Raw genomic sequence first — 13377 nt, 5'->3', positions numbered from 1 at the left:
AGTGTAGTATAGGTTTTTTGAATGGCATGTGAACCAAACCGGTGCTTGTTTCTGTCTTGAGAGGGTAGTGCAATTGTTCCACTTCTCCCCAATCCAAGAGCTGTTCACCCACTGTCGTAGAGGACAGTCTGATCTGTCACCAAGCCTTGCCTGTGGTAGATGTGAGTCTGTCACGGACAAGCAGAGAACCCGGGAGGCACGACTCCTGTCGACACAGAGATGGGGAAAAAGGAAACGTCGGGGGGGGTTTATTAAAGTGGAAGAGATGAGAACAGAGAGGGCGAGAGGGAGGCGGACAGTGGGAAAGCAGATGAAGAAATGGAAAGACCGACCAGAGAAAGAGGAGAGAAAGGAGGGGGGAAAACATGAGGGTGGAAGGACTTCTCCTTCACTACCTCTATGGTGCACGAGAGCACGTTCCTCTCTCTCTCTCTCTCTCTCTCTCTCTCTCTCTCTCTCTCTCTCTCTCTCTCTCTCTCTCTCTCTCTCTGTGGCTGTGTGTGAGTGGTGATTGGAGGAGAGGGGTATGTGTGTGTGCGTGCGTGTGCGTCAGTGTGTGAAATCGGCGCTAGCCTCCCGAGACTGAGGGGGAGAACTGGAAAACCCAAGGTCATCACGGCAGCACGGTCCTCTATGACGCTGTCTGTCAGCTTGTGTCTGTGTGTGTGTGTGTGTGTGTGAAGTGGCACGTGTGTGTGTGAGGGGGCGTGTGCTGTTATTATTAATTTATTTGATCGCAGCGAGCAAGGCACTGCAGCCACAACACTGCGCGTGGATGTAAATGCCCGAGTAGAACGGTGTGTGTCTCTCGTCCTGGCTTAGAGATTGTGGGTTTTGTGCATTCGCTTTTTGCCTACTGCTGTAGGTGTGTGTGTGTGTGTGGTGTGTGTGTGAATGGGTAACTGGGGACTGCGTCAGTGAGGGTGCAGGCACAGATTGAAAGACTTCCACAACACCTCAATCAATGTACGGTAAGAATGACAGCTCTTCTTTCTTGGTGCGTGTGTGTGTGTGTGTGTCAGTATCCACTGTGGAGCCAGTTTGCCTTCATTCTCCACATTGCTTGCACAGTGTTGGTTGGGACAGACAGTTATCCAGCCCTGTGCTGTACAGGAACAGAGGGAGACTTGGACGCATGAAGATTTGACCCAGCACTGTGATACTGTACCGAGGAGTTCCCACCCCCCGCTTGACATGTTCATATTTGGTAAACACACGGACCGTTTCTTGGTGTATTCTTTGCTGTGTATGGTGTGGGGCTAGTGGATATCTGACTAGGCGAGTCGTCACTGGGTGATACATAATATATCCCAGGACCTGTATGGCTAGCTTCTGACAGCGTTGAGGTAGCGTCATCAGGAACCCACTGCATACCAACTGACTATTGTGTGTGTGCACTGGACAGCCAGGAATGTTTACGTTGTTTGTTGAGTGTTTAGGTCGGATCTCATCCTCACGAACACTCCTGGTGTTAAATGGACACACGTTGGAGTTCACTCTGTGTAAGATACCGAAGAAAGACAAAATCCACCGAGCTGATGTCGCCTATTCAGAGCAGACTGCTCAGTGGTGTTCTACTGCTGGGGTTGAGCTGTGGTCTAGCTGAGGTACCGTAGGTCTGCGCATACAGTATCTCTCTCCCTCTGGGTCACAGGTCATCCTCTGATGGGTATTGACCAGTTGTTTGTTTGTTTGGGTTTCAATGTGTATCGAGCCGATATCACAATGTGCTGTCCCTCAGAACAAGTCAATGCAGTGTTGTGAAGTGGGCAAGACAGGCTATGTGTTTTCTTGCTGTGTTTCGTTAATGGCATTGATGTGTGTGTGTGTGTGTGTGTGTGTGTGTGTGTGTGTGTGTGTGTGTGTGTGTGTGGTGTGTGGTGTTGGCTGTCAGGCCCTGCAGGTGACTTGCGACCAGAGTTCATGTTTCTGTGTCAGCGTGAGCGGACGACGTTACACTATCTCAGCTCATGTTCTAAACCGATAGGAGTCCTCTCCTCTCACTTCTCTCCTCTCTCATGTCAAGTCCTCTCCTCTCTCCTCTCTCATGTCAAGTCCTCTCCTCTCTCCTCTCATGTCAAGTCCTCTCCTCTCTCCTCTCATGTCAAGTCCTCTCCTCTGTCTAAACACCCCAGGGACGACTCGCATAGTAGCTGTTTGATGGCGTGTTACTGCGTCCTCGTGGGGCTTGGGAGACCTAGTCATGTCTGGTCTTTCCCCCTCCGTCGATGTGAAAATAGCGGAAAGCCGAGCAGCCTCTCTCTGTTATGTAACAGCCCTGAAGGGCATCACCACGCTGCGCTTCAGTCGTGATGAACACAGAGCAAGCAATTTACCAGCACAGGTGCGTTTGTGTGCGCATGGGTGTACGAGCGTGTGTGTGTGCGCGTGTGTGTGCGTACGTGTTGGTTTGTGTTGTGTGGGGCTGTCATCTCAGCCTCACCATATTTCCCGCCCCGGCTATTACCCCTTGTGTGTGTTTGTGTGTGCGCACGCGCGCGTGTATGTCTATCCGCCTGCGTGTGTGGTTGTGTGTGTGTGTGTGTGTGTGTGAGAGAGAGAGCTTGTGTGTGTCAGGGGGTTGCAGAAAGAGTCTTGAACAGAGTTATATAAAAGGAGCGATTGGCCTTTGCCCGGGGTTGTCCACAGCCTGCATACAGACGTCATGTCAGCCACACACACGCACACACACATTCCCACTTGTACACACATACAAAGCAGGCGGGGAGCATCGCAGGCAGAAGGGCCTCATCTCCCACTGTCCTATCAGCACCTGCCGTCCCAGAGACGCTCTGTTCCTCCTCCAAAACCCCCACGAGGCCCACACACGTGAGCTAACGCAGCCCGCCGCCCTGGGCCAACGCTAACCACAGCCCTCGATCTGCTTCCCAACACCTCGCAGAGGGGAAAGGTCACCCAACCCCCGTGACACTCCTGTAATGGACTCCCCGAGGCAGAAGTGGAGTGGGTTGCCCAATCATCTCTTGAGTGTCATCCTGTAGGGGCCAAAGGGCAGTGGCTCACAGCGCAGGCCAGGAGAACAGGAAGCCCCCTAGGGGATTCTGGGTTGTGTAGTTGTTCCCTGAGTCGTCATATTTCAGAGAGTTGCCTTGTTGTCAGTGAGCAGGAGGTTTGTTGCGGGATGTGTGTAGCTAACGAGCTGGGGCTGTCTAATACCTCACCCTCAGAACCACGACCTCACAACCAGTGTCGTCGCCATGGTTAAGAAGCGTATACACGCTTATATCGCGTGCAGTCGCCGACTGCCCTCGCTTTATCCTCGTGTGCGCTCCTGAGCGAGTGGGTGAGATGAGTAAGATGGCGCGCTGCAGCGAGCAGAGCTGTTTACCGTGGAGGGTGGGTGGACGGTCTCCAGCCCCTGGCTGTGCCTCGCTATCACAGCCCACTGTCATCTGAAACTGCCACCTTCCACCCAAATGTCCCTCCCCCCCCCCCCCCCCATCCTAATACCCAGCCCCTGCCTGCCACCGTACCGTTAGTGTGTGTACGTGTGTGTGTGTGTGTGTGTGCGTGAGAGAGCCCCACCACCACCCAGTGTTCCTGGTCTTCCCTGGAGCTGTGGTATGTAGCACTGGCTGGTGACTCACACATGCAGCCTGGACCCTAGTCCCCCCCCCAACCCCCCCCCCCCCCCCCCAACCCCCCCCCCCCCCCCCCGCTCCCGTGCTTTCTACAGTCCCCCTTCCTCCCCGTCTTTCTCCCTTCTCCCCTCCCCCCTTCCCCCTCATCTCCTCTCTCCCCCCCGTCCTCTCCCCCTCCCCCCTCTCTTCTTGCCAGTGAACCCTTTGCATTGTCAATAATTCAGTTGTGACTCCTACACCCGGGCCTAGAGCAAAGACACGGAGGGAGGGAGAGAGAGAGGGAGGGGGGAGGGGGGGGGGGAGATTAGGGAGGGAGGGAGGGAGGGGGAGCAGGAGAAGACTCATTAGCGTTTGAAGTGATGGAGGAGGAGGAAGGCTAAGTATAGCTGAGCCCAGATAGCGCCGGCCTGCTGAACACGGCCAGTATCAGGAGTAAAGCCCCCACACACTGGAGTTTAGATCGGAGACAACTTTACACACACACACACACACACACACACACACACACACACACACACACACACACACACACGAGTGTATCACTTAAATGACAGTGACTCAAATTCTCAACTATTAAAAAATTCATTACCACCTGTACTGGTCGTCCCCAGTTAAGGTTGCTGCCAGCGTGTGTGTGTGTGTGTGCACAGCTGTTTCCCAAATCCGGGTCAGTGGAGTTCTTTTCTGTAGTTTTTGGGATTCTTATCCATTTTCCTCACTCTCCCAGTGTCCCTTATGACTCATCACTGCTGAGTTTCTGCAGCCAATCAGCTTCCGGCTCCTCCTACTCCCACTGCTAGCAGGTTTCTTTACTCCGCAAAGTCATACAACTCACTGTGTTCCACCATTTACAGTAGCTCAAGGTCCTTAATTGTGTGTGTGTGTGTGTTGTGGCTGTTTGTGTGGATAGCTGTGTGCGTGTAGTGTGTTTGGGCATACACATTCTTCAGATTTTTGACCCCTATGACCGGTCTTTGAACAAAGGCATCTATTTCTCAGCTAGATATTGTGTGAATTAAAGAATAGGGATTGGACAAGAACATCTCTAACTCACTCCCCCTCTCTCTCTCTCTCTCTCTCTCTCTCTCTCTCTCTCTCTCTCTCTCTCTCTCTCTCTCTCTCTCTCTCTCTCTCTCTCTCTCTCTCTCTCTCTGTCACACTCTCTCTGTCACACTCTCTCATTATCCTGTTGCCCTTCGAGTCCTTGCTCTCGTCAGTAGCACAGTAGGTCTCCAAACTGTTTTAATCTCTCAACTCTGTTGGGTTGATGACACCATGTGACTGATGGTTTTTATGTTTCTGACTCCCCCACTGTGCCAGACAGACAGATGGCCCCAGTGCAAGGTGTTCTGTCGAGCTGCTGGCTCCAGTCCCAACACTGGCTCCGTGTTCTGGAAACATGGACCTGGGACAGTTGCCTGTCCCATATCTTTAGTATCATGTCTGTTTCAAATCAGATGACTCCACTGCTAACCCCTCCCTCCCTCCCTCCAGGGGTGTGTGGCTGCTGTGGGGCCCTCAGGCCTCGCTACAAGAGGCTGGTGGACAACATCTTCCCAGAAGACCCGGAGGTGAGTGTCACACGCTCATCTCACCCTGCTTCCTTTAGCCATGCTCGCCACGTCCTGTGTCGCAAAGGGCCTTGCAGTGCTCACAAACTAGTTACAAATACTCTGTGACGAGTCATAAGGATGACTGCCATTCCTGACACACGACTCGAGACGCTAAATGTGTGGAGTCGCACAGCTGCACCCACCTTCTCGTTTCAACGTTCTATCATTGTTCAGTTCCCGCCTCTTCAACGAACCAGAAAAGCAGCCCCCTGCAGTTTGTCAACGTCAAGGAAATGATCAAGGAAACATAGTGAAGGGAGGGGAAATTTCCATTTGTGGATATCTGCTCTCCCCGTCTCAAACAGCCCCGGCTGTTATCTCGAAGAAGAGTCAACAGCATAGTTTATTGTCCAATACAGGAAGTGAGATGTTATTGTAGCACTGTAGGATCATTCTTTTGTTCACCATGCCTGGTAGCTGAGATGTGCTTCACCATTCCTTGATTCTGACCACCGAAAGACTGTTTCTAACCGTGCACATCTGATCCATGATCTTCTGCTGCACTCGCAGTGTTCACATTGGATAAAAGCATCTTCCTCAATGAAGAAACGGTGAGGTGGATGGGGATGGGCTTTCTCAGAAGACTCGTGTTCACCTGCTGGCCGGGCAGACATAGACCAGTCTACCTGTCAGATCTGTTTCCAGCACTGCCTCTGATTTGGGACGCCAAGAACACAGACCTCTTTTGATCAAATGTGTGTGTGTGTGTGAGTGTGTGAGCGTGCGCACTCCGCCCCCTGAAACTGGTCTTGCTTCTAATTTGGGACCCCACCTTCTTGACCCAGAGTCTGTAACTAACCCAGTCCTATTATCCCGGGAATAACCTGGGGGGATACAATTCTCCTCGGGCTCGGGGGGGGGGGGGGAATGGTGTGTGTTAGCGCTCTGGTGCCGTACAGATGCTGCATGCGCGTGCGTGCGTGACAGATAATGCGGTCGAGTCGAAACCATATCACAGAGCCCTCCGATAATATTCAATCAGAAGCCACCCAGAATAGCAAGCCTAAGTGCTGCTAACATGTTTATCCTGCCTGAGCTGGCCGTTTGTCTCGTGCTGACAGACCGACGCCGGGCTGTGCGCTCCTCTGAAAGATTATTAGGTCCTCCTAATCTCCACTGTATACAGGACGCAACCACAACCAAAAAGCCCTTCCCGTTTCCTCAGTTCCTCTGCCTGCTGGTCAGGAGAGCTGTTTGAGCGGACGTGGCCGGACCTAGAAGGGTCCCTGTGGAGCCGGTCTGGATGCTTTTAGCGCCGCGGCGCAGCAGGAAGTGGGTCAACGGGGAGGGAAGGAGACTGAACGACCCCGCTCAGTGGAGGCCCTGGATGTGCTCTGGCTACAAAGAGAAGTTGGGAGCGTGTCCCGCAGAAGTGGGCGATGGTCGAAATGGGTGTTTTGTTTTCGTTTTTTTTGTTGTTGTCTGTAAAATCGTGCTTCCGAAAGGAGTGGTGTCACCTCTCTCTCTCTCTCTCTCTCTCTCTCTCTCTCTCTCTCTCTCTCTCTCTCCTCCCCCCCCCCCTCAGGACGGGCTGGTGAAGGCCAACATGGAGAAGCTGACGTTCTACGCCCTGTCAGCGCCAGAGAAGCTGGACCGTATCGGGGCCTACCTGTCAGAGAGGCTATCCAGGGACGTGGCCCGACACCGCTACGGGTCAGCACTGCACAGCACAACACAACACAACACAACACAACACAACACAGCACAGCACTGCACAACACAGCACAGCACAGCACTGCACAACACAGCACTGCACAGCACCACACAGCACAACACAGCACTGCACTGCACTGCACAGCACAACTCAGCACGGTGCTGCACAACACAGCACTGCACAGCACAACACACCACAACACAACACTGCACAGCACAACACAGCACAGCACAGCACAGCACTGCAAAACACAGCACTGCACAACACAACACTGCACAACACAGCACAGCACAGCACAACACAACACAGCATGCACACCACTGCACAGCACAACACAACACAGCACAACACAGCACTGCACAATACAGCACTGCACAGCACTGCACAGTACAACACAGCACTGCACAGCACTGCACTGCACTACACAGCACAACACAGCACTGCACTGCACTGCACTGCACAGCACAACTCAGCACGGTGCTGCACAACACAGCACTGCACAGCACAACACACCACAACACAACACTGCACAGCACAACACAGCACAGCACAGCACAGCACAGCACTGCAAAACACAGCACTGCACAACACAACACTGCACAACACAGCACAGCACAGCACAACACAACACAGCATGCACACCACTGCACAGCACAACACAACACAGCACAACACAGCACTGCACAATACAGCACTGCACAGCACTGCACAGTACAACACAGCACTGCACAGCACTGCACTGCACTGCACAGCACTGCACTGCACAACACTGTACAACACAGCACTGCACAGCACAGCACTGCACTGCACAACTTCAGCTTGAGCTCTGCTCAAATCAGATCAACTTAGTTATATATATGACATATGCAGTCAATGATTCAAACGTATTAATCCACTGTGTCAGAACATGGTTGCATGCAGTACTTGGTTTACTTGATATTAGGTTCTAACCAGTACACAGCTGGTACGAACCAGTACGTAGCAGGTTTCTAAGCTGTACACATAAGGTTCCAAGCAGTACAAAGCAGGTTCTAAGCAGCACACATCAGGCTCTAAACAGGCCCCTCCCTCTCCCCCCCCCCCCCCTCCCCCAGGTATGTGTGCATCGCCATGGAGGCGCTGGACCAGCTGCTGATGGCGTGCCACTGCCAGAGCATCAACCTGTTTGTGGAGAGCTTCCTGAAGATGGTGCGCAAGCTGCTGGAGTCTGACAAACCCAACCTGCAGATCCTGGGAACGCACTCTGTGAGTAGAGGAGGAGGAGGAGGAAGGGCAAGGTGGAGGAGAGGGAGAGGGGAGGGTGAAAGAGGGAGCGTGAAAGAGGGTGTTTTGTGTTTGTGTTTGTGTGTGTTTGTGTGTGCTCGAGAGGAGGCCAGCTGTTATCAGTGACATCAGCATGTACAGGAAGTGTCAAGGAAACCAGATTACCCACAATCCTCTCTGGCAACTCTCTCTGTAGTAATACCAGACATTACAGAGCACACATGCATACTCCCTCCTGCTCTATACGTGTGTGTGTGTGTCTGCGAACAGCAGGCCACACATCTGTCCCCACACTGAGTCACTAATCAGAGGAGAGAGAGAGGGAGTGAGAGAGAGAGGGAGTGAGAGAAAGACAGAGAGAGACAGAGAGAGACAGAGAGAGACAGAGAGAGACAGAGAGAGACTGAGAGAGACTGAGAGAGACTGAGAGAGACAGAAAGAGACAGAGAGAGACTGAGAGAGACTGAGAGAGACAGAAAGAGACAGAGAGAGACTGAGAGAGACAGAGAGAGACAGAGAGAGACAGAGAGAGACAGAGAGAGACAGAGAGAGACAGAGAGAGACAGAGAGAGAGCTCCTCTCACCACGTCACCAGCCAGCCTCACTCGGTGTCATTGAGGCCCTAAATGATTCAGAGCTCGATGGCACCCAGCTAAGCTACACCACCGAGCAGTGGTGTTAGCTGAGGGCCTTGTCCGGTTGGAGATGAAGTTTACACCTCAGCATCGATGCCTCAGATTAGTATTTACTTTGACCTACTTAAGGCTTCTTCCGTTTTTCTCTCCCACTGTTTAGATATATTTTTCTGTCATAAGAAAAGCAAAGCGTATGTAAATGTCCTAGCAAGCGCGCCCTTTCAACAGAACAATAAATAGAATGGCAGCAAGTAACCCTTTCACAGAGAGCATAGTGAACTTGCTTGCCAATTCTGGTCTCTGCGTCTTAGTTTGCCAATGAGAATGGGTTTAATTGGCCTTCTAATTGAATATTCATCAGTCAGGTGGGTTCCAGGAAGTGTTCTCTTGCCGGTTCCCAGGAAGCAGCTTGTTTTTCTGGTGTTAATTGGAGAGTTTAGTGTGCTGCTCAAATGTCATGGCATTAAAGTCTAAAAATGGCTGACATTTCAGCCATGGGAAGTCCCCCCAGTGTGATGCTTTAATCACTCCGTATTTTCCTCTTTTAATTGGGATTAATGAATGAAAACATTCCAGATGAGTCGTCAGGCTGATGTATTCGATCGTCTCCTTCTAACGCCCTCATTGGTTAGCCAGTGCCTTGAGTCACGGGCTTATTGCGTTGCTCGCCTGTTCGGTCTTATTGAGACATTTATCTCCTTTCTCTTGTTTTGTTTTGTTGTGTTAGTTCGGTGTATTTTTTTTACTTGTTGAGATTGAGATTAACAAATCTCATTGTCTCTCTCTCTCTCTCTCTCTCTCTCTCTCTCTCTCTCTCTCTCTCTCTCTCTCTCTCTCTCTCTCTCTCTCTCTCTCTTTCTCTCCAGTTTGTGAAGTTTGCCAACATCGAGGAGGACACGCCCTCCTACCACCGCAGCTACGACTTCTTCGTGTCGCGCTTCAGCGAGATGTGCCACTCCAGCTACGAGGACCCCGACATCCGCACCGAGTAAGTGACCCCCCCGTCACCCCCCCCCCCACACGCACACACACACACACACACACAGAAACATGCGGAGGGGCATGGAGGCTAGCTCCGTGACGCTCCGCGTCCCCGTGAGGGCCTGACGTGTGGTCTGGGCTGTGTCGCAGCATCCGCATGGCGGGCATCAAGGGCCTGCAGGGCGTGGTGAGGAAGACGGTCAACGACGAGCTGCAGGCCAACATCTGGGACCCCCAGCACATGGACAAGATCGTCCCCTCCCTGCTCTTCAACCTGCACAGCCGACAAGGCACCGAGAGGTGAGGGGGGGGGGGGAGGAGGTGGAGGGGGCATGCTTGTTCCAGAAACGGGGCTTGGTCGTCCGAGCGCCATAGGTTGCCTCGTGATAGACTGAAGTGTGCGCGTGTGTGTTGGTTTCGGTCAGGTTGTGTGTGTGCGTGTTCTGACGTGGTCCGCCAGCTGTCACCCACACCCACATTAATCTGTGTCATATGCTGTCCAAGTTGAGTGACGGCTACCCTGCAGCGCGCTTCCACACGCGGCGCATTCAAGGACAAGAGAGACAGAGAGAGAGAGGGAAAGATGGAGAGAGAGAGGGATAGAGAGAGAGAAAGATGGAGAGAGACAGAGAGACAGACAGTGGGAAAGATGAGGGAGAGAGAGAGGGAGAGAGAGAAACAGAGAGAGAGAGGGAGAGAGAGAAACAGAGAGACAGAGGGAGAGAGAGAAACAGAGAGAGAGAGGTAGGGAGAAAGAAAGAGAGAGAACAACTGAGAGAAATAGGGAAACATGGATTGAAATATTGAGGCTGAGAGAGAATGAGAGAGGGAGAGGGGAACAAATGGAGAGAGAGAAACCGACGGAAAAACCTTTTAAGTGGATACGAGCAAAAAACGAGTTCAGAGAGGAGGGGATAACGCAGAGCCTGCGCCACTCTGGGCAAGTTTCCACCTGCTCTGGACCACACTGACGTCAATGCTGAGGGAGGGAGGGAGGGAGGGAGGGAGAGAGAGCTGTCTGATGGAAAGAGCGGCTGAGGCGATGGAGAGAGGGAGAGCTGACGGAGAGAGACCCGGTCCCTCTCTCTGTCTCTTCCTCTGTCTCTCCATGGCTTCTCCTCATCTCTGTCCATCCCCATCTCCCTTTCCCCTCAAGTCCCTGCACGTCCCTCTCTCCCTCTCTCTCTCTCTCTCTCTCTCTCTCTCTCTCTCTCTCTCTCTCTCTCTCTCTCTCTCTCTCTCTCTCTCTCCGTCTCTCTCTCTCTCTCTCCCTCCATCTCTCTTTCTCCATCCCTCAGAATAGCAGCGTTAGGTCTTGCTGTGCTCCCCTGTCGCTTGTCCAATCAGGCCCAGCCACACAAACCACCAATGGGGCCTGGGCTAGCATGGAGGCGACAGAGATCAAACGCCCAGGCTCTCACATGACTGGGCTCACTCCTACTAGGCCACGCTAGCAGCACACAAGGAAGCTGCCAGAATAAAGACTCGAGTTCATCATTTCCCTTTGTCCTCCAGTATATTATGAAAGTCTAGTTTCGGACTCATTCATGCCTTGCACGTTAATGTAAGTATGGATTGAGCAGACAATTTTACCCAATGCCCTAACCACTGAGCTGTACCCTTGACACCCTCCTCTGGTGATGTTGGGATGGGGTTGGAAACCCACATTGTTCTCCTCGAGCCACAGGAGGTAGACTCCAAACACACAGGGCAACTCTGTTCCTGGAGAGCTATCCCCCCCCGTAGGGTTTTTTAGCCCCAACCCAAAACTTGTAGCCAACGCGGCTGAGCTCATTAACCAGCTGTGACCATTCCAGTCAGACGGAAAACCCCACCAGGCTCACGGGCCCCACTGGAGATGCTGTGTGTCACACGTTGTCTGTGAGCAGACTGTCGATGCGCTTGTGTGAGGAGGCAGTCCAGATACGGGATGTGACACGAGCACTTCCTGTGGGGCGGTGCGTGGTTCATAAATGATGGATCTGGAGGACCACCTGCCAGGCACAGCTAATGGCACTGTGGCGCGAATGCCAACACTTTAACTATGTATGAGACCAAAGAAAGCCTGGTGTGTGAGTGTGTGTGTGTGTGTGTGTGTGTGTCGTGAGAGAGATGCCCGCCTTTCCGCCTGAACCAAAGCCCTTTGGAACTCTTTAGAAGGCCGACATGATATTTATAACTACAAAAAAGGACTAAAATGACTCATTTCCATTCCACCTCACATGTCCATGCAGCATGGGCTGCAGACATGCTGTGATGGTAGGACGCCCTGTAAGCGACAAGTCTGCAAGGAACCATCAGCCTGGCGCTTGTGTCTGGGTTCAGATCTTGTAAACGCGTTTTGTTTTTGTTCAATTCAATATTTGACCCCCTCCCTCCCTCTCTGTCTCTCTTCCCCCTGTCTCTTATATTCCCTATCTGCTACTCTCTCTCTCTCTCTCTCTCTCTCTCTCTCTCTCTCTCTCTCTCTCTCTCTCTCTCTCCTCTCTCTCTCTCTCTCTCTCTCTCTCTCTCTCTCTCTCTCTCTCTCTCTCTCTCTCTCTCTCTCCCGGTCTCATTCCTCTTTGTTTCTTTTCCCCTCGTTCTTTTGTCCTCCACCTCTCTCTCTTTTTCTCCTCCCTCTTTCCTCACACCTCCACTTTCTATCAAAATCTCTCCGCCCCTTTCTCCCCTCCAACCCCTCCCTCTCTTCTTTCCCCTCCCTATGTCCACCCCTCCCCCTCCCCTCTCCCCCTCCCTCTCCCCCCTCCCCCAGCCGCTCCCCCTCCCCCCTGCAGGCGTCAGAGAAGGAGAAGGAGAGCCCGGCCGAGCTGACGGAGCGCTGCTTCAGAGAGCTGCTGGGCCGCGCCGCCTACGGCAACATCAAGAACGCAGTCACGCCCGTCCTCATGTGAGGCCCCGTCACTCCGCGCTCGTCCGCTAGTCCAGTGCCATCTCACTGTCTCTCTCTCTCTCTATCTCTCTCTCTCTCTCTCTCTCTCTGTCTGCCTCTCACTGTCTCTCTCTCTCTCTCTATCTCTCTCTGTCTGCCTCTCACTGTCTCTCTCTGTCTCTCTCTCTCTCTCTCTCTCTCTCTCTCTCTCTCTCTCTCTCTTTTCTCTCTGTGTCTGCCTCTCTCTCTCTCTCTCTCTCTCTCTCTCTCTCTCTCTCTCTGTCTGCCTCTCACAGTCTGTGTCTCTCCCTTTCTGTCAATCACTCCCTTGCCTGGTGTTGTGTGCGTGTGTGTGTCTGCGCTGTTCGGCGGTGCCGTATGTGTGACGCAGCTGTGACGAGGCCCCCGCGTCATTGAGCGTCCTTGGGTCCATCTGTCTCCTCTGTCTCGCTCTCTCTATCTCTCTCTCTTACTTTCAGTCTTCCCTCTATCTTCCGCCTTTACGAGTACGTCTGCAGTGGTGTGAGAGACCATCTCTCTTTTTTTACTCTCTCTATCTCTCCCATTCTCTCTCTCCCTCTCTCTCCCATTCTCTCTCTCCCTCTCTTTCTGTCTGTCTGTATCAACCATCGCTGTTTCTTCCCGACATTGTGCTGTTCGTCTCTCTCTCTCTCTCTCTCTCTCTCTCTCTCTCTCTCTCTCTCTCTCTCTCTCTCTCTCTCTCTCTCTCGCCCCTCTATCTTCTTCCTGTGTGTTC

General features: G+C 52.7%; 1 protein-coding gene across 6 annotated transcripts in view; it reads left to right on the top strand.

The window, feature by feature from the left end:
- Positions 1-13377, top strand: part of efr3bb (EFR3 homolog Bb (S. cerevisiae)) — a 21504-nt gene that overhangs the window by 1671 nt on the left and 6456 nt on the right. For 4 of the 6 annotated variants that reach the window (XM_047021513.1, XM_047021509.1, XM_047021510.1 and 1 more), the window contains 6 exons: positions 5097-5173; positions 6741-6868; positions 7964-8114; positions 9634-9755; positions 9899-10048; positions 12504-12638. In XM_047021513.1, the coding sequence (XP_046877469.1) occupies positions 5097-5173; positions 6741-6868; positions 7964-8114; positions 9634-9755; positions 9899-10048; positions 12504-12638 (763 nt within the window). Of the gene's footprint in view, positions 1-559; positions 972-1028; positions 1208-5096; positions 5174-6740; positions 6869-7963; positions 8115-9633; positions 9756-9898; positions 10049-12503; positions 12639-13377 lie in introns of those variants that run through there. The other 2 variants (XM_047021512.1, XM_047021511.1) reach the window with 2 other exon arrangements.

This window comes from Hypomesus transpacificus, chromosome 6, assembly GCF_021917145.1.
Source record: "Hypomesus transpacificus isolate Combined female chromosome 6, fHypTra1, whole genome shotgun sequence".
NCBI lineage: Eukaryota > Metazoa > Chordata > Actinopteri > Osmeriformes > Osmeridae > Hypomesus > Hypomesus transpacificus.
Note: the sequence above shows the minus strand (reverse complement) of the source record. Positions and strands in the feature narration are given on the sequence as shown.